The 23847-nt window shown below is 41.4% G+C and overlaps 1 protein-coding gene across 29 annotated transcripts in view; it reads left to right on the top strand.

The window, feature by feature from the left end:
* Eif4g3 (eukaryotic translation initiation factor 4 gamma 3) overlaps window positions 1-23847 on the top strand; it is a 312912-nt gene that overhangs the window by 67362 nt on the left and 221703 nt on the right. For 23 of the 29 annotated variants that reach the window (XM_045149111.1, XM_045149105.1, XM_045149126.1 and 20 more), the window contains exons 3-4: window positions 10334-10394; window positions 16075-16203. The exons of 4 other annotated variants lie outside the window; for them this stretch is intronic. In XM_045149111.1, the coding sequence (XP_045005046.1) occupies window positions 10368-10394; window positions 16075-16203 (156 nt within the window). In that variant the 5' untranslated portion in view covers window positions 10334-10367. The remainder of the gene's footprint in view (window positions 1-10333; window positions 10395-16074; window positions 16204-23847) is intronic. 2 more of the 29 variants (XM_012948573.2, XM_045149124.1) reach the window with 1 other exon arrangement.

Here is a 23847-nt window from a genome sequence, read left to right as displayed (position 1 = left end):
TCAAAAGTCTGTATTCTGAGCCATTGGAAGGGTTGTCTTATTAATGACTTATGAAAATTTCCTTTGTATCAATTATTTAAATTACTGCTTAGTTAGCAAATTACTCTTTAGAGCTGTGCAAGGTTTGTGTGGGTGTGTGGTGTGTGTAGTGTATGCAAATGCCTTCCTTCACTCTTTGTGCATGCATTCATAGGTGAGAGAGGAACATCAGGTGTCTTCCTCCTCTCACCTGCCTGTTTCCTTGAGACAAAGTCTCTCTTAATCTAGAAGTGCTTTTTTATTTTGTTTTTCGTTTTTTTAACTTTATTTATTTACTTTAGTTTTTTAAAATTTTATTAATTTATTTGCAATCAGAGAGAGAGAGAGAGAATGGGCACACCAGGGCCTCAAGCCACTGCAAATGAACTACAGACTCATGCGCCCCCTTTGTTCATCTGGCTAACATGGGTCCTGGGGAATTAAACCTGAGTCCTTTGGATTTGCAGCAAACACCTTAGCTGCTAAGCCATTTCTCCAGCCCTTGTTTTTTGAGGTAGGGTTTCACTGTAGGCCAGGCTGACCTGGAATTTACTATGTAGTCTCAGGGTGGCCTTGAGCTCATGGTGATTCTACCTTTGTCTCCCAAGTGCTGGGATTAAAGACGTGCACCACTATGCCTGGCTTGTTTTTTTTTTTTTTTTTTTTTTAAAGTTAGCAAGATCCAGCAGTTCTTTAGTCTCTACCATAGGGTTACAGATGGGTGCTGGTGGATGGAACTTGGGCTGTCTCAGGCCTTCTTGGGCACCAAGCGCTTTTTACTCTTGTGCCATCTCTGCAGCCTGTGTGTAAAAGTTTTGATCCTATTAGCCAGTTGATCATTTATACATAATAAATTCTTGGCTCTTCATATAGCTGTTTAGAAACTCCTGTTCTTAGGTCTTTACAGAGTCTGATGAGCACTGAGTGCATCAGCATGGCCGTGGAGACCTTTCTTTCTTTTTTTTTTTTTTTTAATTTTTATTTATTTATTTGAGAGCGACAGACACAGAGAGAAAGACAGATAGAGGGAGAGAGAGAGAATGGGTGCGCCAGGGCTTCCAGCCTCTGCAAACGAACTCTCAGACGCGTGCGCCCCCTTGTGCATCTGGCTAACGTGGGACCTGGGGAACCGAGCCTTCAACCGGGGTCCTTAGGCTTCACAGGCAAGCGCTTAACCGCTAAGCCATCTCTCCAGCCCCAAATATATTTATTTATTTATTTATTTATTTATGAGAGAGAAAGAGACAGACAGAGAGAATGGGCATGCCAGGGCCTCTAGCCACTGCATACGAACTCCAGACACATGTGCTCCCTTGTGCATCTGCTTTACATGGGCCCTGGGGAATTGAACCCAGGTCCTTAGGCTTCACAGGCAAATGCCATAACTGCTGAGCTATATCCCCAGTCCCCCGTGGAGATCTTTCTACAGAGAACACAGCCTTGGTCAGTCAGTACTTGTTAGGCACTCGTGTCCATTCATATATAAATCTGTACTGTGCTATACTCCTAACACAGAATTTTTCAATCCAATAAACATACCAGTTGAAGTAATGCTTTATTTGTACTTATGTAGTTTTATGGAGGCATTACATTTGATATGTGGCAGGGTACCTGTTTTGGTGCTCCAGGGCCTCAGCCACTGCACTCGAACTTGATGCTTGTGCCACCTAGTAGGCATGTGCTACCTTCATGTGTTTGGTTTATGTGGGAGCTGGAGAGTTGAACATGGGTCTTTAGGCTTTGCAGGCAAGTACCTTAACCACTAAGCCATCTTATCTCTCCATCCCCATTTTTGTTTTTTTGAGACAGGGTCTCACTAAGTAGCCAGGTATAGCCTGGAATCTGCAACCCTTTCACTTCATCCTCCTCAGTGATGGGATTATAGGTATCTACTACTGGCAGGAAGGAAGACGCTCCAGAGAGAGAGAGAGAGAGACACTTGTGCCCTTCTCTATTGAAATAAGGACCCACAAGAAATTAGAATTGCCTCAGGAATTTCATTCTATGAGAAAGAAAAAATTAAAACTTATTGTTAGCTAAAGGGAAAACTTCTCTTTGTAGAGGTTTTATGCAGTGCTGGCTTGTCAGACCACTGTGTAGGAATTACTGGAACTCCTTGACTGACATTGCATACAGTGTGTACCTCTGGCCCTCTACTTAAACCAAAATGATGGCCTTAAGTATGTGTTAGTGGTTATCTTTGTCTTTCTTCTCAGTATAGCCACATTATATAAACCTTCTTTGTCTGATTTTCACTATTAATTTGGCTTACTGAGGATTGGATGCTGAGCCTGGTATGTTAGAGCTGCTAGGGCTCAGGCTCGGCCCAGTACACTCAGCTTATTGGGAAACCTTTCTATTTTTTGTTCTTTTATTTTTCTCTCCCTTTTTTCTTTCCTATCTTTCTCCCTCCCTTCTTCCTTTTTTTTTTAGGGAGAAGTTCACACTCTAGCACAGGTTGCCTTGAAACTTCTCTATGGAGCCCTGACTGGCTCAAACTCATGGCACTCTTCCTGTTTCAGCCCCCAGTTCTGAGTTTCCACATATGAGCCAGCATACCTGGTGCCTTGGGCCCTTTTATAGGTATTTTGTCCTTTCCAACATTAAAGCATTTTTTTCATTTTGGATTGGTTTGTACTTGTTTTGTTTTTGGTAGGTTTTTGCTCTAACTCAGGCTGATATGGAATTTACTATGTGGGCTCAGGGTGGCCTCGAACTCACAGTAATCCTCCTACCTCTGCCTCCCCTCCAGAGTGCTGGGATTAAAGGCATGCACCACCACTCCTGCCTCATTTATACTTAAAAAAATTGGAATTGCCTGGTATGGTGGTGCACACCTTTAATCCTAGCACTCAGGAGGCAGAGGTAGGAGGATTGCTGTGAGCTTGAGGCCAACCTGGGACTACAGAGTGAGTTCCAGTTTAGCCTGGGCTAGAGTGAGACTCCACCTCAAACACATACACACATGCACACATACACACACACACGCACATGCACACACACAAATTGGAATCATACTGTATGCACTTTTTTCTTTAACTGTATGCACTTTAAAAAAATGTGCTTATTGGGGCTGGAAAGATAGCAGCTAAAGGGACTTGCTTGCAAATCCCGTTGGCTTTGATTTTCCCAGTACTCATGTATAGCGACATGTACAAAGTAGTGCATGCATCTGGAGTTTGTTTGCAGTGGTGGGAGGCCCTACCTTGCTCATGTGCTTGCTTATATATATGCTTATATTTTTTTTGGTTTTTTGCTCATGTGCTTATATATTTTTTTGTTTTTTTGAGGTAGGGTCTCACTCTAACCTAGGCTGACCTGGCTATTCACAATGTTGTCTCAGGGTGGTCTTGAACTCATGGTGATCCTCCTACATCTGCCTCCCAAGTGCTGGAATTAAAGGCGTATACCACCACATCCAGCCCATAAATAAATTTTTTTAAATGTCTTTTCTTTATTTTGTTTATTTATTTGAGAGCAACAGGCAGAAAGAGGCGGAGAGAGAGAGAGAGAATGAATAGGCACGCCAGGGCCTCTAGCCACTGCAGGTGAACTCCAGATGTGTGTGTCCCCTTGTGCATCAAGCTAACATGGGTCCTGGGGAATCGAGCCTCGAACCGGTGTCCTTAGGCTTCATAGGCAAGTGCTTAATTGCTAAGCCATCTCTCCAGCCCCCATAAATAAATTTTTTAAAAAGGTGCTTTTAGAGCCAGGTTTGGTAGCACATGCCTTTAATCTAGCACTTGGGAGGCAGAGGTGGGAGGATCATCATGAGTTCAAAGCCAGCCTAAGACTATATAGTGAATTCCAGGTCAGCCTGAGCTAGAGTTTGACCCTTCCTTGAAAAACAAACAAACAAACAAACAAAAACCAAACAACAAAAAAAGTGCTTTTTAAATTTTTTAGTGACAACTTCTATACTTACAGACAATAAACCATGATATTTCCCTTCCCTCCCCCATTTCCCCTTTACAACTCTGCTCTCCATCATATCCCCTCCCCCTTTCCTTTAGTCTTTTTTTTAATTTTGATGTCTTTTTCTCCTTTTATGAGGATCTTGTTAGGCACTGTGAGATCATGGATATCAAGGCCAATTTCTTTCTGGACAATTGCATTGTAAGGAGTGGTACCCTTCCTTTTGCTCGTACATTCTTTCCGCCACCTCTCCAGCAATGGACCCTGAGCCTTGGAGGGTGTGTGATAGAGATGTTTCATTGCTGAGCATTCCTTTGTCACTTCTCAAGTGCTTTTATATGTGGAGTGATATTCTGATTATTAAAAATCTGGATTTGGAGCTGGGTGTGGTAGCATACACCTTTGATCCCAAACACTCAGGAGGCAGTGGTAGGAGGATCACCATGAGTTTAAAGCCACCCTGATACTACATAATGAATTCCAGATCAGCCTGAGCTAGAGTAAAACCCTACCTCAAAAAATAAAACAAAACAAAACAAGAACAATCTGGATTTGAGCCTAAGAGATGGCTTTGTGGTTAAGGACCCAGGTTTGATTCCTCAGTACTGACACAAGTATCTGACACGGTATCACATGCATCTGGAGTTTGTTTGCAGTGGCTAGAGGCCCTGGTGTGCTCATTCTCACTTTGTATCTGCTTCCTCCTCTCTCCTCTGTCGAATAAATAAATGAATAAAATATTTTTATTTATTTATTTATTTATTTATTCTTAAAATATTTTTAAAAATCTGGATCTGAGCCGGGTGTGGGGGCGCATACCTTTAATCCTAGCACTTGGGAGCCAGGGGTAGGAGGATCACTGTGAGTTTGAGGCCATCCTGAGACTCCATAGTGAATTCTAGGTCAGCCTGGGCCAGAGTGAGACCTTACCTCAAAAAACTAAAAACAAATCTGGATCTGTCTTTCTGCTTATCTTTAGTATCTGCTAATGAATGACATTTATGAAAGTTTGGATTCTTTGTTAATATTTAATGTGGATTTCTCATTAAATGTTAAATCTGATACCTAATTAAAGCATTATTTATTTCATAAGTATTTACTTGATTTTTCAAAAGGAGGATTAACTTGAAGATATAAAGAAGTCTTCTGATGTTAAATGCCAGTTGCAAATGGCTTTTGGACTTTTCAGATGAGTTGAAATAATAAGTCCTTTAATGGTAGAGAACTTTGATAACATGCTTTCTTTGGTTTATTTATTTATAGTTGAGAGCAACAGACATAGAAAGAGGCGGGGGGGGGGGGAGGGAGAGAATGGGCGTGCCAGGGCCTCTAGCCACTGCAAATGAACTCCAGATTTGTGCGCCCCCTTGTGCATCTGGCTAACGTGGGTCCTGGGGAATAGAGCCTCGAACTGGAGTCCTTAGGCTTCACAGGCAAGTGCTTAACCGCTAAGCCATCTCTTCAGCCCAATAGCATGCTTTTTAAAAGTGGGGAATATTTTGTTCTCTCAAGAGCTATTTTGTAAATTATGTGAATTATTGTTCTAAGCAATACAACTATCATAGATCAGTCTCAGGTAAAATAAATCATAGGAAATTAGATTAGCATAACTAATTGTGTGGCAAATGTAGTTGTAATTATGTTAAGATAAAAAGAAACAAAAACCATTATCTTAAGGAATCGATGTATAATTGTTATGAAGTTGGTAGTATTAGAGAGTTCGCATCTTCATTTATTTACTTATGAGAGAGAGAGACATGGAGAGAGAATGGGTGCTCCAGGGCCTTTAGCCATTGCAAATGAACTCCAGATGGATGTGCCTTTATGTGCATTTGGCTTACATGGATTCTGGTGAGTATAACCTGGGTCCTTAGGCTTCACAGGCAAGTACTTCAACCACTAAGCCATTTCTCCAGCCCTTAGGTCACTTTTTTTTTTTCCGAGGTAAGGTCTGATTCTAGCTCAAAGGTCAAACACTGCCTAGGTACTGGGCTCTGGGTGGATCTCCAACACTTGGGAGAGGGAATGATGGTGGCAGTATATTGTTTCTGTGGTGTTTCCTAAGCACAGAGTATAGAATGTTTGCAGTGTATTTAATTTCATTTGCTTCTTTGTAATGTGTGTGTGTCTGCCTGCAGGTTCATGTCCTCATATGTGAGCATTTGTGTGCAGGCCAGAGGGCGATCGGTATCATGTTTTTTAGGAATGCTGTCCCTTTCCTTTTGATTTTCTTTTTTTTTTTAAATTTTTTGTTGTTTATTTTTATGTATTTATTTGATAGCAACAGACAGAGAGAGAGAGAATGGGTGCACCAGGGCCTCCAGCCACTGCAAAACTCCAGACGCGTGTGCCCCCTTGTGCATCTGGCTAATGTGGGTCCTGGGGAATCGAGCCTCTAAATGGGGTCCTTAGGCTTCACAGGCAAGCGCTTAACCACTAAGCCATCTCTCCAGCCCTCTTTTTGATTTTCTTTTAGTCTTATTTTAATTTTATTTGTTTATTTGAGAGAGAGAGAGAGAAAGGGAAAAGCAGATAGAGAATGGGCACAGGGCCTTCAGCTGCTGCAGACTCACTCCAGATGCATGTGTTACTTTGTGCATCTGGGTTACGTGGGTCCTGGAGAATTGAACCTGGGTCCTTTGGCTTTGCAGCCCTCTCCTTAACCACTGAGCCATCCCTCCAGTTCTCTGCTCTTTTTTTTTTTTTTAATCTATATTTTATTTATTTGTTTGAGAAAGAGAAAGAATGAGAGAAAGAGGCAGATAGAGAGAATGGGCACACCAGGGCCTTCAGCCACTGCAAATGAATTCCAGATGCATGGGTCACCTTGTACATCTGGCTTCTGTAGGTACTAGGGAATCGAACACGTGTCCTTAAGTTTTACAGGCAAGTGGCTTAACCATTAAGCCCTCTATCCTGCCCATGTTCTGGTCTTTTTGAAGTAGGGTCCCACTCTAGCCCAGGCTGACCAGAAATTCACTCTGTGTCCCTTAGTCTGGCCTTGAACTCAAGGAGATCCTCCTACTTCAGCCTTCTGAGTGCTGTGTAGTAATTTTTGTTCTGTTCTGGTTTTTTTTTTTTTTTTTTGTATAGTCTTACTACTCTAGCCCATAATGACCTGGAATTCACTTTGTAGTCTCAGAGTGGCTTTGAACTCATGTGATCCTCTTACCTCTGTGTCCCGAGTGCTGGGATTAAAGGTGTATGCCACCGTGCCTGGCTTAGTAAGGTTTTAGAAATATTCAGGGGCTGGACAGATTGCCCAGAATTTGAGGCACTTGCCTATAAAGCCTGAGGACCTGGGTTCTATTCCCCAGTATCCATGTAAAGCCATATGCACAAGTGATGCATGCATCTAGAGTTTGTTCATTGTGGTGGCTATAGGCCCTAGTGTGCCCATTTTCTCTCTTTCTCTTTCTCAATTGAATAAGTAAATAAAAACTTTAAAGGAATTTCAGGAAAATTGACTAGAAATTATTATTTCAGACCTGTTTAAATGAAGAGACTTTGAAAATCCAGAGGGTTTTTCCCCCCTTGATGAAAATATTTAGAGGAGAAAAAAACAAACAAACAAGGAAAGAGGTATACTTTCAAAATGTGTGACTGGTAGATTATTAGACTGTAATAGGTGGGTTGGGTGAGAAGGTTTCTGAAAGAATAGTCATGAAAATCTACCCAAGGAGTACATATGCAGTTAGTTCTAGTAGATGCAGTGACCTATCATAAAAAACAGTAACTGACAACAACAACAAAAAGTTGACTAGGATAGGGACTGGAGGCAGGATTCTTTTCTCTTGTTATGTGTGGGGCAGGCTCTGTAGAAGAAAAAGTAGTCTAGAGAGATGTCTCTTGTTTATAGGCTTTGGTTAGAAACAGGAAATGTGCTCACAAAATTTGGAAAGTGGCTAAAAGGATTTAAGGATACAAATGATTTGGCCCTTTAGGACAGAAAAACCTAAACCAACTAGTCCCACTAGGCAAAAGCAAACTTTTCTGATCTTAGCCCAGGCCCACAGTGTCAATGAACTAACGTTCATGTGCTTTCTTCCTACACTTCCCAAACCCACCCCCTTGCAGGGCCTTGCACAGGAAGGTCTCTAGGGTGCAAGGTTCCCTGCCTTTAGCATTTGTCACCTGGAAGGAAAGCACAAGCAATCTGGGGTTTGTTCAGCAAGATGGAGACAGGTGGAGAATGAATGACTTGGAGTTCTTTCTACTGTGGAACAGCATGTAAAACCCAGCCATGAGCACAGTGTTGAGAGGAGATTTGGCTCGAGTTTCCAAGGATGAGTAGGAGAAGCTATGTACTTGACAAAGATATAGGACTTAAGAGTAGTAAGATACTCCCTTTAAAAATTTTTATTTATTAGAGACAGAGGGAGGGAGAGAGAGGATGTGCCAGGGCCTCTAACAACTGCAAATGAATTCCAGATGCATGTATCACCTTGTGCATCTGACTGACATGGGACCTGGATAATCAAACTGGGTCCTTAGGCTTTGCAGGTATGTGCTTTAACCGCTAAGCCATCTCTCCAGCACTCGAAATATTTTTTATTGAGCTGGATGTGGTGACATATGCCTTTAATACCAGCATTAGGGAGGCAAAGGTAGGAGGATCTCTGTGAGTTCAAGGTCACCCTGAGACTATATAGTGAATTCCAGGTCAGCCTGGACTAGAGTGAAATCCTACCTTGAAAAATCAAAAAAAAAAAAAAAATTCTTTATTGAATTTTGAGGCCCAAGATTATTAGTAGGAGTGAATTACAACAGAGTTACATAGCTTCCCATTGGGATGCTGGTAGTGGCCCAAAGTCATAATAACTGCATCATAGCAGATTTGATTGCATAAAAGTAGTCTCTCAATATATAGCACTGTCTGGCCAGGATTTACTCTGTAGACTCTGCTGGTCTTGAACTTGCATCAGTTATTCTGCCTCTGCCTCCCAAGTGCTAAGGTTATAGGCATGCACCACCAAGCCTGGCCTTCTCCTTAAATCTGAAGTATATTTCTGTATAAAACTTGATCTTCTATGTACAGTGCTGAACATGCCCATCCACAATAGGCATGTAATAAAAAGAAGTTTGCTATTTACAGAGATTGTTCTGGGCTGGAAAGATACTGCTCAGTGGTTAAAGGTTTGAGTTTGAAGCTAGTCTGGGCTACATAGTGAGTTTTGGGCCAATCTGCCTATTTAGTGAGGACCCTGACCCAATAAACCAAAGCCAGACATCATCTTTGATGTGTTAAGGACCATGGAGACAGCAAATGGTTTTCATTTAATCCCTGAAAAATAATGAGACTTTAATAGGTCATTCTTACAGTGTTACTGGTATTGATGTGTAGTCTTGGTTGATCAGGCTTAGTAAGATTGATAATCTTGACCTTCATAATAGGAGGAAAAGATGATGACATCAAAATAAAAAAAGCCAGGTTTGTGGTACACCCTTAATCCCAGTACTTGGGAGGATGAGGCAGGAGGAGCACCATGATTTTGAGGCCAACCTGAGATTACTTAGTGAATTTTCCAGGTCAGCTTGGGCCAGTGCGAGACCCTAACTTGAACCAAAGAGACAGAGAGGGGGAGGGATATGATGGAGAGGGAAAGTAGGGGTTTGGAGGGAATTATGGCCTGTTTACAATTAATGGAAGCTGTCATCAAAAGAAAAAAAGGATTGAGGGCTGGAGAGATGGCTTAGCGGTTAAGCACTTGCCTGTGAAGCCTGAGGACCCTGGTTCGAGGCTCTATTCCCCAGGACCCACGTTAGCCAGATGCACAAGGGGGCGCACGCATCTGGAGTTCGTTTGCAGTGGCTGGAGGCCCTGGCGTGCCCATTTTCTCTCTCTCTCTCTCTCTCTCTCTCTCTCTCTCTCTCTCTCTCTCTCACTCTCAAATAAATAAATAAAAATGAACAAAAAAAATTTTAAAAAAAAGAAAAAAAGGATTGATTATCCTTGCCATTCATTGTCTTTGCCTTCAAAACAGCTATCCTAGGTCAAAGTTTTCATTACTGGTGTACTGTTTATACTTCAGTGTCTGCACAGCCATTTGACTGCAAGCATACTTCTAAGTACTCAATGAGCCCCATTTCTGCTGTCAGGACTGCAGGGATACACAAGTGTTTTCTTAGGTAGTCAAGGTTTCACTGGGAAGTTCAGGATGGCCTTGAACTTACCACCCTTAGTTTCTTCGTCCCTTGTGCTGAGATTACAGTCAGGTGCCATCTTTTATAAAATTTGATAAGCCAGTATAGAAACTTCTCTAACAAATTCCAAAGAACAAATTTGAAATGCTAGGTGCTTCATAGAAGAATAGAACCCTAGATATGATAGTATAATGGGAAAGAAGACTTCCCTTCTAGTGAGAATTCCTTAAGGGTAAAGACTACTTCATATTTGCAGCTCCAGGTCTGATACTGGGCCTGACTTGGTATGGATGCTCCGGAAGTGCTGGAGGGTGAAGGTAGGAGCCTTGTTGACTTACTTTCTGTTATGATAAGCTGTGTTTCTGTCCTATCCTTTGCATTCTGTTGTGACATCAGGAGAGCATAGTTTCTGTCTATCTAAAACAATGTTAACTAAAAAATTTATAAAAATAAAATAGTACCACAATTCAGAAAAGCCTAGCTGTAATTGCTTTATGTAACAATTAACACAACACATTAATTCAAAACTTGATTCACCAGGTATTATTGAACATCTGTGGTGACATACTAGGCTTGTGCATATTGGTAGGATTAAATCAATGAAAGTGCATGTACTCTGCGGGAAATGGAAGGTGTCTGGCAATGAAAAGTAACCAAGGAATGTTAGAGTATTAAAAAACAAAACAAACCATTCTGCTGCTTGAGGACATGTGTGTAGTGTTAAGTGCACAAAGTTTAGCTTCTTTCCTGGTGACCTCTAATTGAACTCACCTCTGCCCGGGTGCTGCAGCTGTTGGAATGGTTTTGTTTGTTTGTTTGTTTATATTTATTTTCTTTGCAAGCAGAGAAAGACAGAGAGTAGGTGTGCCAGGGTCTCCAGCCACAGCAAACGAACTCCAGATGCTTACACCACTTTGTGCATCTGGCTTTATGTAGGTGCTTGAGAATAGAACCTGGGTCATTAGGTTTTACAGGCAAGTGCCTTAACCACTGAGCCCATTTGTGTTTGGGATGCCACATTTCTTGTAGTCCAGACTGGCTTTCAACTTCCCTTAGCATCCCTGATCCTCTTGTCTTTACATCTCCAGTATGGGGTTTATAGGTATGTGTTACCACTTTCAGGTTTTTTTTGTTTTTTTTTTTTTTAACAAATTTTTATTTCTTTGAGACAGAGATGCGCGTGCGCGCGCGCGCGCACACACACACACACACACACACACAGAAACATAATGGGTGCAGTGCACAAACAAACTCCAGATGCATATGCCACCTTGTGCTTATGTTGGTCCTGGGGAATCAAACCTGGGTACTCTGGCTTTGCAGGCAAGTGCCTTAACTGCCAAGCCATCCCTCTAGCCCTTCCCCCTTTAAAAATATTTTTATTTATTTGTTTATTTGAGAGAGGGAAGAAGAGACTGGGGAGGGGGGAATGGGTATGCCAGGGCCTCCAGACACTGCAAATGAAGTCCAGACATAGGTGCCACCTTGTGCATGTTTACTTGGGTCCTGGGGTATCAAACCTGGGTCCTTTGGCTATGCAGACAAGCACCTTAACTGCTAAGCCATCTTTCCAGCCCATTTTTATTTTTTTTTAAGGTATGGTTTCACTCTAGCTTAGGCTGACCTGGAATTCACTGTGTAGTCTCAGGGTGGCCTCGAACTCATGGTGATCCTCCTACCTCTGCCTCCCGAGTGCTGGGATTAAAGGTGTGTGCCATCATGTCTGGCAGCCCCTGTTTTTTGAGGTAGGTTCTCACTCTACTCCAGGCTGACCTGGAATTTACTATGTACTCTCAGGCTGGCCTCAAACTCACAGCAATCCTACTTCAGCCTCTTGAGTGTTAGGATTAAAGACATGTGACACCGTGCCTGGCCATCTTAGGTTTTTCATGTATTTAGATGATGTCACTAAGTAAATATTATCTTGGGATGAAAAAAAAGTAAGGGATGGCTTCATAGTCACAAGCCACGTACCTCTTTTACCTTTATATTAATTGCTAAAAAAAAAGAAAGAAAAAATTAGTTTATTTGATGGGATTGTGGTGGTTGTATTTTAGTAAGGATTTCATTACTTTGCTTTTCTATTGTTGTATTTTTCAAAAAAAATTACTTATTTGCAAGGAGAGAGATACGGATAGAGAGAGCAAATGAATATGCATGCAAGGGCCTCTAGCAACTGCAAATGAACTCCAGGTGCATATGCTACTTTGTGCATTTGACTTTATGTGGGTATTAGGGAATTGAATCTGGGCCCTCAGTCTTTCCAAGTAAGCACCTTAACTGCTTAGTCATCTCTCCAGTGCTACCAATTCTATTTTTTAAAAAGTATTTTTATGGGGCTGGAGAGATAGCTTAGTGGTTAAGCGCCTGCTTGTGAAGCCTAAGGACCCTGGTTTGAGGCTTGATTCCCCAGGACCCATGTAAGCCAGATGCACAAGGGGGCACACGCATCTGGAGTTCGTTTGCAGTGGCTAGAGGCCTTGGCGTGCTCATTCTCTCTCTCTCTGCCTTTCTGTGTCTGTCACTCTCAAATAAATAAATGAAAATGAACAAAAAAATAAAGTATTCTTATGTACTGGCAAGCAGAGAGGGAGAAGGAAGGAGTGGGAAAGAGAACACAAGAATGGGTACACTGGTGCCTCTTATAGTTGTAAACAAACTTCAGAAGCGTGTACCATTTTATGCATCTGGCTTTACCTGGCTATGAAGGAATTGAACTACCAGGCTTTGCAAGCAAGTGTCTTTAACTGCTGAGCTCTCTCTCTATCTCTATACTGTTATATTATCCTTTTTTTTTAAGGTAGGATCTTCCTCTAGCCCAGGCTAACCTAGAATGCACTATGTAGTCCCAGGCTGGCTTTGAACTCGGTGATATTCTTACCTCTGCCTCCCAAGTGCTAGGATTAAAGGCATGTACCACCATGCCTGGTTTACCATTTTCTCTTTTTCTTTTTTTTTCCCCGAGGTAGAGTCTCACTCTAGTCCAGGCTAACATGGAATTCACTGTGTAGTCTCAAGGAGGCCTTGAACTCATGGCAGTCCTCCTACCTCTGCCTCCCAAGTTCTAGGATTAGAGGCATGTGCCACCATGCCTGACTCTTTTTTTTTTTTTTTTAAATAGAAAGTGAGAGAATTGGTATGCCAGGGCTTTAGCCACTGCAATCGAACTCCAGCTGCTTGTGCCATCTAGTGCACATGTGTGACCTTGCACTTGCATCACCTTTGTGCGTCTGGCTTACATGGGATCTGGAGAGTGAGGAACAGTTTGCTGAATATAGCCATTTGCCTGCAAAGCCAGAGGACCCAGGTTAGATTCTCCAGGACCCATGTCTTTCTTTCTCTGCTGCTTTCTCTCTTCTCTCTCAACTAAATAAATAAGGATAGAAATAAAATATTATTTTAAAAACTGGGCAGTTGGGCTGGAGTGATGGCTTAGTGGTTAAGCGCTTGCCTGTGAAGCCCAAGGACCCTGGTTCGAGGCTCGATGCCCCAGGACCCACATTTGCCAGATGCACAAGGGGGTGCATGTGTCTGGAGTTTGTTTACAGTGGCTGGAGGCCCTGGTACACCCATGCGCTCTCTCTCTTTTTCTCTCTGTCTCTCTATCTGCCTCTTTCATTGTCTGTCACTCTCAAATAAATAGATAAATAAATAAAAAGTAATAAACAAAACAAAAATTAAAAAAAAAACTGGACAATGTGTGTGAGGCTTATGAGCCTGTAAGGGGCACTTCACATTCAATCCACCATAGAGAACTTTTAACACATTTAAAACAAAACCTGTGTACAACCTTGCAGTTCAACAAATGAGCCACTAGGTATCCTCCTCTGTTACCAGGTACCTCCTTCCCTAATACTTTCTGCCTCAGCAACAATAAAAACTCTGCTTTACTTATAGTGTTGACTACTTCATGTACTTCTTTAGGTGTTTTTAGTCAAGTCTTGCCCATTTTGGAGCCTTTAAAAAATACTTTCACTCTTCTATTTGCAAGCAGAGAATGATAGAGAAAGTAGAGAGTGAAAAGAGTTTCTCTAGCTGTTGCAAACAAACTCTAGATGCATTTGCCAGTGTGCATCTGGCTTTATGTGGGTATTGGGCAATTGAACCTGGGTTGTTAGGCTTCATGGGCAAGCACCTTAATTATTGAGCCATCTCTCCAGCCCCCATTTTGGCACTTTTAAAATAAATGATGTTATCCTGTTTGGATTCTTGACTTTCTTTTACACAGAGTATCATTTTGGAGAGTCATCTAAGTTATGTTGCTGTTTAGTCCATTTCCGTAGAGGAAAAGATTTCATTGTTAATCCATTTTAGTAAGCAAAAAACAGTGGTTTCCAGGTTTCAGTTAGTACAAACAATATAATCATGACTGTTTCTGAACATGTGCCCTGGTACATATTTTCATTAGTTTCTTTAAGGTGAATACCTAGTAATAGATAGCTGATTTTTAGGGAATCTTATGTTTAAGCCCACATGTTAATACAAAATTGTTTCTTAGAGTGACTGCCATTACATTTCTATCATCAGGCGACTGCACAAACAACATGTATATCATAAGAAATAATGGTTTCTTTGGCATAATTTATAAACCTGCATAAAATACACACATAGCACTCCAAGAGTTGTTTGAAATTTTCCTTAAGAATGACATTCTCAGCTGGGCATGGTGTTGCACACCTTTAATCCCTCCATTTGAAAGGCAGAGGTAGGAGGATCAAGGCCATTCTGAGACTACATAGTAAATTGCAGGTCATCCTGAGCTAGAGTGAGACTCTACCTTAAAAAACCAAATAATATATATTCTGTAATGGAACACTTGTTAGGGGTTGTAAATAGTTATCAGTTATCAGCCATTTAGACCTCTCCTCTCTGCCTCAAGCTGGAGTAGTCAAGTTTGATCCACAAACCCTACATAAGCTAGAAGCTGTGGCATATAGCAGGAAAAAACAGGAGAATGTCCTAAAAGGTCATGGTGAACACAAGAAAGATCAAAAAAGAAAAGAGCAAGAATGCAAAACAGAAACCCTGATTCACAGGGGGGTGGAAAGTTGACCCACACATATTGCCTCTGACCACATGTTCTTGTGTCATGTGCACCTGTGCCCACATACTCACAAGCATGCCCCCACATAAATGAAACGGGCCATTTCTGTTTGATTGGGAAACACAGAGGTTGGGCTTGATGCTGGGCTTAGCTCTTATAACCAAAGCTCACTCCAAAACTCTCAAGGTCCCCTTGTAATGGCCCGGTATGAGGAATCTATGACCTATGTCCCAAAGATTCTGCAACATCTTGAGACTGCGCCACCAGCTGGAGACCAAATGTTCATACACATGGGCCTTGACTCCCTCATGGTTGAAAAGTCTCTGTGGTGCTGCAGCATATCCTCACTCAGCTTGCCCCCCCCCAAAAAAAGTGATAGAGAAAATAAGATTATTTTACATTAAAACTGACCTTTTTTTCTATTGTAAAAGTTCATGACAATTGCATTATATTAAAAATGTAAATGAAGCCAGGCCTCCTGGTGCACACCTTTAATCCCAGCACTCTGGAGGCAGAGGTAATAGAATTGCCATAAGTTTGAGGCCACCTTGAGACTACATAGTGAGCTCCAGGTTAGTGTGGGCTAGAGTGAGACCCTATCTTGAAAATAAAAAAAAAAAAGAGAGAGAGAGGGAAGAAGGGAAGGAAGGAATGATGGGAGGATCTTTTAAAGATGCACGTGAATATGTTTGTGTTTGATAATAATTGAGCATAATCTAAAATAGCATTTTAAACATTTTCTTATATTTTTATTTTTGTTTGTGTATTGGGATTAAAGGTGTATGCCACCATGTCTGGATTATTTTTTCATTTTTGAAAAGTTAAGCCTTTATTTAGTAAAGTATTTGTTATATCATAACTTTTGAGGCACATAATCCAGTTTTATGAAATGATTTAATCTGTTTAGCTGTATTTATAGGCTGGATTATTAATATTCTTTGATTTCTTCACAGGTAACACAAGTAGCAAGACAGCCGGGACCCCAAACCCCTTCCCCTTACTCAGCACATGAGATAAACAAGGGGCATCCAAATCTTTCGGCAACGCCCCCGGGACATGCATCGTCCCCTGGACTCTCTCAAGTAAGAGAAGTAGGATTTTTTTTTTCTCTGTAAACCTTGCATGTTTCTACTTTTCTAAAGCTCACTTTCCAATGATTGTTAAAGCCGGGCAATGGTGGCACATGCCTTTAATCCCAGCACTTGGGAGGCAGAAGTAGGAGAATCACTGTGAGTTCGAGGCTACCTTGAGACTAATTCCAGGTCAGCCTGGGCTACAGTGAGACCTAACCTTAAAAAAAAAAAAAAAAAAAGGAGTAATTTCATTTTGACATTTACATCTTTCAGACACTGCCATAGTGGTAGATGCTAACAGTTTCAGATGTTTCATTCTGGAGTGATTAAGAATGAAGTGTATTTGCATTTAGTTTTTCTTTTTTATTGTTTAAGTAATTAGAACATTATTCTAATGTTCAATATAAAAAGCTCATCTGTGATGAATAACTTTGGTGAATGTTTCGTTGGTTTGGCTTTTGATTTTGTAAATAGATTATTGGACTATGTTAGGCTTAATGAAGTTTGGACTATGGAGGAGTTAATCCAAGAACCTTGGCCTATGCTGCTTGAGATGAGCTATTCTTTTTCGTAATGAACATTATTTCTGTAATGCTTTTAATTGTTGCTTTCATATTTTAAGTTTTTTAGGGATTGACTGTTCTGGAATTAATAAAAATAACTCTAAAGTCACGATTATGAAATCAGATGGTGAATAATGACAGTTTAGGCTATTGAATGTTTATAACAGGGATTACAGTTTACCAGATGGGAACCAGTCAGGCCCTGTCAAAGAATATGCAGATTACTCTGTCATCACTTCTATGTGTTGCTTATATTCAGTCTAAACTGTTTCTGTATAATTTTGAGTTTTAAATATTGAAGGCAAAATGAACTCTTTACTTGAGGTTCTTGTTTTGGTTTTTGTAACATTAAACAGACCCACCTAACCTATAATTAAGGTATATTAATTGCTGAATCTTAGAAGAGAGAGAAACTGCAGAAACTTGAATACAGACAGTTTAATCAAGTAGAACAGGGGCTTAGAGCTGTAATGGATAGACTTAGAACAAAGAATATTCTTGGGGAAGCTATGTTCCTGGGCTGAGGTAGACCCTTTCTTCTAGGGATGCTGCCAAGGCCTTGACTCCCTCATGGTTGAAAAGTCCCTGTGGTGGTGCTGAGTAGAACTTACTCAAGTCCCTCCTTTGGAACCTCCTAGAAATATTCTGTATGGAATGCCAGAAAAGCTTGTTATTCTGCCACTTGTCTGAAGCAAGTTGTTTCAGTGCACCTGATGAAGGTGCTACAGCACTTTTGTCCACCAGAGATGATGATTCAAGCAACATGGGCTTGGCTGCCTTATTTGTCCCAAGTGGTTGAGCAGGTGGTGCTGCAAGCTATACTCTATCCAGAATTTTCTTTTGTCTTCTTTCTTATTCAAAGTTAGAAACTTCCCATGTGACTCTGTAGGTTAGTCAGCATTGCACATTCAAATGTGTTACACATTGTCTAAGGGACAGGTTTTGTTTATTTGGTGCTCTAAAGGCTTCCTGTATCTGCATTGGCATCTCTTTCCCAATTTGGGTAAGTTTTCTTCTTTGATTTTGTTGAAAACACCTACTATGCCTTTGGAGTGAAATTCTTCTCCTGTTATACCCTGAATTCTTATGCTTGATCTTTTCACAGTGTCCTGAATATCTGGAAATTTCCATTCATACTTTTCAATTAGTTTGTCATTCTCTTTGTTGGACTGTATTAGATCTGCCACCTGGTCTTCTAGCTTAGATATTCTGTCCTCTCCTTCATCCATTCTACTGGTGAGATTTTCTATAGAGTTTTTTATTTCACTGACTGTATTCTTCATTGCTAGTAATTCTGACTGGTTTTTCTTTTTTATTTCTATTTCCGTATTTATGTCTTGTATTGGCCTCCTTATTTCATTAATTAGTTTCTTATGTCTTCTTTGATTCCTTTGATTTCCCCTTTGATTTCTTTGAACATATTTACAATCACTCTTTTGAAATCTTTCTCAGGCATTTCCTCTAAATCAGTCTCACTGGAGGTCATTTCTGATGCATTAATACTTCTTTTTTTTTTTGGTTTTTTTGAGGTAGGGTTCTAATCTAGCCCAAGCTGACCTGGAATTCACTGCGAAGTCTCAGGATGGCCTTGAACTCACAGTAATCCTCCTACCTCTACCTACTGAGTGCTGGGATTAAAGGCATGTGCCACCCTTCCTGGCTCCATTAATACTTTTTGGTAGATTTATATTGTCTTGATTTTTTGTGTTTCTTGTATTATAACGTAGAGATATTTGCATCTTGGATTAATTTAATGCTTGGATTTTCTAATTATCTGCAGTATTATTAGATGTATCAATCAATCTGATGTTATATATCTTCAGGGTAGGAGTTTAAGGTGCTAGGTGGGACTCTTAAGACTCTCAGAGTAACCACAAAAGTGACCCTAGGTGTTGGGTCTGCTTGGTATGATAGTGTTCAAGTAGGCTGAGTGGAACAAAATACAGGCAAATCCTAAAATTTAACTAAACAGTGTACACATTCAATGAAAAACAGAATGGAATATTTATGCAAGAGCAGGTATTGTGACAACCAGATCCTCTAACAAAGTCACAGTCCCTAAGGATGTATGTTACCCCACACCCTTAATCTTGTCAACTGGGAGGCTGATATTTCTGGTCCGTAGATGGTTCCAAGGTCAGCTTATGACTGAGTAAGACAGAAAAGGAAAAAAAGGCTGTATAAATCAGGAAGCAACAAATGACGAGCCCAAAATATAGCTTAAGAATGGCAAATCTGATCATCCATCAGATTTAACCTATAATTTACTCTGATATGGAGGGTCCAATTAGCACTTCTGATGCAAGCCTATATACCAGGCTTATTTGGCAGGTAGTGACCTGGTGTAATCCAAGTTACCTTTTGGGATGGCTTTGGTCTCAATTACGTTGTGCCCACTTGGGTCCCTCTTTGCTGCACTGTGGGCTCAGGTAGGCTACCTGGGTTGGTGGGTTGCTGCTCTGATCACCTGTGTCGGGTGCTGTGTAAGTCTAATATTTTATTAGAGAGAGGGGGAAAGAAAGAGGCAAATAGAGCAAGAATGCACCAGTGCCTCTAGCCACTGCAAATGAACTCCAGACTCATGTGCCACCTTGTGCATCTGGCTTTACATGGGTACTGGGGAATTGGAACTGGGTACTTAGACTTTGCAGGCAAGTATCTTAACTGTTGAGCTATCTCTGCAGCCCTATTACTCCAAATCTTAATTGCGTTTTTTTTTTTTTTTTTAAGATAGGGTCTCATTGTTGACCTGGTAGGGTCTCAGGTTGACCTGGAATGCACTCTGTAGTCTCAGGCCTCAAACTCAAAGGGATCCTCCTACCCCTACCTCCTTGAGTACTGGGACTAAAGGTATGCACCACCATACACAGCTCCTTACTGTTCCTAATAACCCATAAAATTGCCTGTCTCCTTTATGTCCTCATATTAGACAGGTTCTCACTGTGTAGTTCATGCTAGCCTTCATGTCATGACAACTAGTTAAGTACATTGTGCAGTTGCCAGAGTCTTGTCAGGAAAGTGTACTATTTTAGTTCAGTTACAGAGAATTTTAAACATGAATTTGTTATCCTGGCTCAGTTATTGAAAAGAGGAGGAAGATACAATGCAGAACTAAGTCCTCAGGAAGCAGCTGACATCTTTACAGCTGAGAGAGTGAAATTGAAATAGTGGTGTTGCCAGAATTTAGGAATATGGAGGATGGTTAGAAATGAAGTTCAGGGGCTATGAAGATGGCTAAGCAATTAAAAATGCTTTCAAAGCTTGCCGGTCCAAGTTCAGTTTCTCAGTTCTCTCTCTCCCTCTTTCAGACAAATTATATGTAGATATTTTATTTTTTTCTCAATTTTTTTTTAATTTTTTATTTATTTATTTGAGAGTGACAGACACAGAGAGAAAGACAGATGGAGGGAGAGAGAGAGAATGGGCGCGCCAGGGCTTCCAGCCTCTGCAAACGAACTCCAGACGCGTGCGCCCCCTTGTGCATCTGGCTAACGTGGGACCTGGGGAACCGAGCCTCGAACCGGGGTCCTTAGGCTTCACAGGCAAGCACTTAACCGCTAAGCCATCTCTCTCCAGCCCTTTTTTTCTCAATTTTTATTAACATTTTCCATGGTTATAAAAAGTATCCCATGTAATACCCTCTCCCTCCCCCCCCCCAATTTCCCCTTTGAAATTCTATGCTCCATCATATCCCCTCCCCATCTCAATCAGTCTCTCTTTTATTTTGATGTCATGGTCTTTTCCTCCTCTTGTGATGGTCTTGTGTAGGTAGTATCAGGCATTATGAGGTCATGGATATCCAGGCCATTTTATGTCTGGAGGGAGCACATTGTAAGGAATCCTACCCTTCCTTTGGCTCTTACATTCTTTCCACCACCTCTTCTGTATTAGACCCTGAGCCTTGGAAGGTGTGATCGAAATGTTACTCAGTACTGCAGTCACTTCTTTCCAGCACTGTGATACCTTCTGAGTCATCCCAAGGTCACTGCCATCTGAAAAGAGAAGCTTCTCTATGCAAAGTGAGAGTAGCATTAATATAAGGGTATAAATATTAACAGAAGTACTTACTTAGCAGTTTGATAAGCATAGTATGTACATTTTTCCAGACATCAGCAGATGTTATACCCCTAGGGCTCATGACTACCCCTGTTTTACGTTTTCAGTATCAGGGATGTATCCCCCTCTTGCCCCCATGGAACGGGCTTCCGGTCCAACTAGATGGCAGTGGTTTCCACCATGACAAACCTGCCACTATTGTACCTGTTATAGATAGATATTTTAGGGCTGGAGAGATGGCTTAGCGGTTAAGCGCTTGCCTGTGAAGCCTAAGGACCCCGGTTCGAGGCTTGGTTCCCCAGGTCCCACATTAGCCAGATGCACAAGGGGGCGCACGTGTCTGGAGTTCGTTTGCAGAGGCTGGAAGCCCTGGCGCGCCCATTCTCTCTCTCCCCCTCTACCTGTCTTTCTCTCTGTGTCTGTCACTCTCAAATAAATAAATAAATAAATAAATAAATATATTTAGATAGATATTTTAAAAATACATAAGTTATGTTCAGTACTAATGTGTAAAACGTCTTATAAATGTTCTGTGTCACAGAAGTTCCTTTTCATTTGCAAATTCTGGGGTCAGTAAGAGTTTTTCTGATTCCGACTGTCTAGAATTCTAGGGTTATTCTTTAGTGTGGAATGCCAACTTTGTAGTTGTCATTATTTTTCTGTTGTTATTTCTGTTAATCTAGGAGAATCACTAGTCTTATCTGTGGCATGCTGTGAAGTCCACTGTCTGTAGTTCCTGCATGTGTATTTGTTATTTATTTATTTATTTGATAGAGAAAGAGGGAGAGAGACAGAGAGAATGGGTGTGCCAGGGCCTCTGGTCTATGCAGACCAACTCCAGATACATGTGTCACCCAGTGCATTTGGCTTATGTGTGTCCTGGTGAATCAAACCTGGGTCCTTTGGCTTCACAGACAAATGCCTTAACCTATAAGCCATCTCTCCAGCCCCTTATTGTTTTGTTATGACAGGGTCTCACAGTATTACCAGGCTAACCTCAAACTTTGATCTCTTATCTTAGTTTTACTTGGGCTGGGATTATAGGTGTGTGCCATAATGCTTGGTCCTGACTTGGAGTTGTAGCTTTTTACATTCTACACACATGGAGATTTTCTTCTATTAGAAAGCTATAGAGAGCAGGTTTAAAGAAGTGTTACCTCCCCCCTTGAGATAGGGTCTCACTGATCACCTAGGCTGACCTAGAACTCATTGTATTCCCAGGCTGGCCTTGAACTCCTTCCTTTGCTTCTCCAGTCAGCACTGGGATTAGACAGCATGTACTACCAGCTGAGAAAAATGTTTTGGGTGATATAAATCTGCATTTGAGCAACAGCTGCTAATAGCAACTACATTGGAGTGAGAAAGATCACTACATGGACCACTGCTGGGTTCAGGAAGTCACTGAAAAATTCTAACTGCAGTCAGAGATTCATGCAGTATTTCAAGGTTCACATTGGGAGTAGAGAAGTTGGACACAGAAGTAATGACTTAGAAGCCAGCTGATTTATTTACATAGCCATTTGGCCACTGTTTTTTTTTGTGTGTGTATGTTTTGTTTTTTTAATGTAGGGTCTCCCTCTAACCCAGACTGACCTGGAATTCACTATGTAATTAGTCTCATGTTGGCCTTGGACTCAAGAGTGATCCTTGTACCTCTCCCTCCCAAGTGCTGGGAATAAAGGTGCACGCCATCATGCCCTGCATTTGGCCACTTTTTTTTTTATTAACAACTTCCATGATTGTAAACAATATCCCGTGGTAATGGCCCTCCCTCCCCCCATTTTCCCCTTTGAAACTCCATTCATCATATCCCCACCCCTCTCAATCAGTCTCTCTTTTATTTTTTATTTTTTAATATTATTTATTTATTGAATACAGAGGGGAGGGAGGGAGGGAGAGAATGGGCACACAAGGGCCTCTAGCCAATGCAACTAAGCTCCAGATGCATGTGCCACCTTGTGCATCTGGCTTATGTGGGACCTGGAGAATTTTTTTTTTTGGCTTTTTTTTCTTTCTTTCTTTATTTTTTATTTTCACAATTTTTATTAACATTTTCCATAATTATAAAAAATATCCCATGGTAATACCCCCCCCGCACTTTCCCCTTTGAAACTCCATTCTCTATCATATCCCCTCCCCCTCTCACTCAGTCTCTCTTTTATTTTGATGTCATGATCTTTTCCTCCTATTATGATGGTCTTGTGTAGGTAGTGTCAGACACTGTGATGTCATGGATATCCAGGCTAGTTTGTGTCTGGAGGAGCACGTTGTAAGGAGTCCTACCCTTCCTTTGGCTCTTACATTCTTTCCACCATCTCTTCTGCAATGGAGCCTAAGACTTGGATGGTGTGATAGAGATATTTCAGTGCTGAGCACTCCTCTGTTATTTCTTCCCAGCACCATGATGCCTTCTCAGTCATCCCAAGGTCACTGCCTTCTGCAAAGAGAAGGTTCTCTACCAAAAGTGAGAGTAGCATTAATATAAGGGTATGAATATTAAGAGAAGTGCTTATTGGGCAGTGTGATGAGCATAGTATATGAATTTAGCCAGACAGCAGCAGGCGTTATACCCATAGGGCTCATGACTACCCTTGTTGTACGTTTTCAGTATCAGGGATGTATTCCCTCCCATGGAGTAGGCCTGCAGTCCAATTAGAGGACAGTCGGTTACCAACATGACAGACATGCCACTATTGTACCCGTTGGCTCATTTGGCCTGGCTGCCAAAATTTAAGACTTGCAGTGTCCATTTTGAATATCTTCACTGGTGATTTCTCTCTCCCACTGAACTGCATGCAGAATGGCTTCTTCCAGCTTTCTGTCAGCTGGTCTACATGGAGGAGGTTCTCAGCTCAGTTCCAGCAGGATTTCTCAGTGGCCTTGCAGCCCAATTATGTGGAGTCTTCAGCAGTTGGGTCTTAGCATTTATTCCTGGTGGGAAACCAAAGACCACAGCAGTGGCCTATAATGTTTTGGGGACATCAGGGGCCTCCCTGGCCAACAACTCACTGGAAGGCTTTTCTTTTCACTGTTA

The sequence above is a fragment of the Jaculus jaculus genome, chromosome 5, assembly GCF_020740685.1.
Source record: "Jaculus jaculus isolate mJacJac1 chromosome 5, mJacJac1.mat.Y.cur, whole genome shotgun sequence".
NCBI classification, from domain to species: Eukaryota; Metazoa; Chordata; class Mammalia; order Rodentia; family Dipodidae; genus Jaculus; species Jaculus jaculus.
The sequence above is the reverse complement of the archived record's forward strand: the minus strand, read 5'-3'. Positions and strand labels throughout refer to the sequence as shown.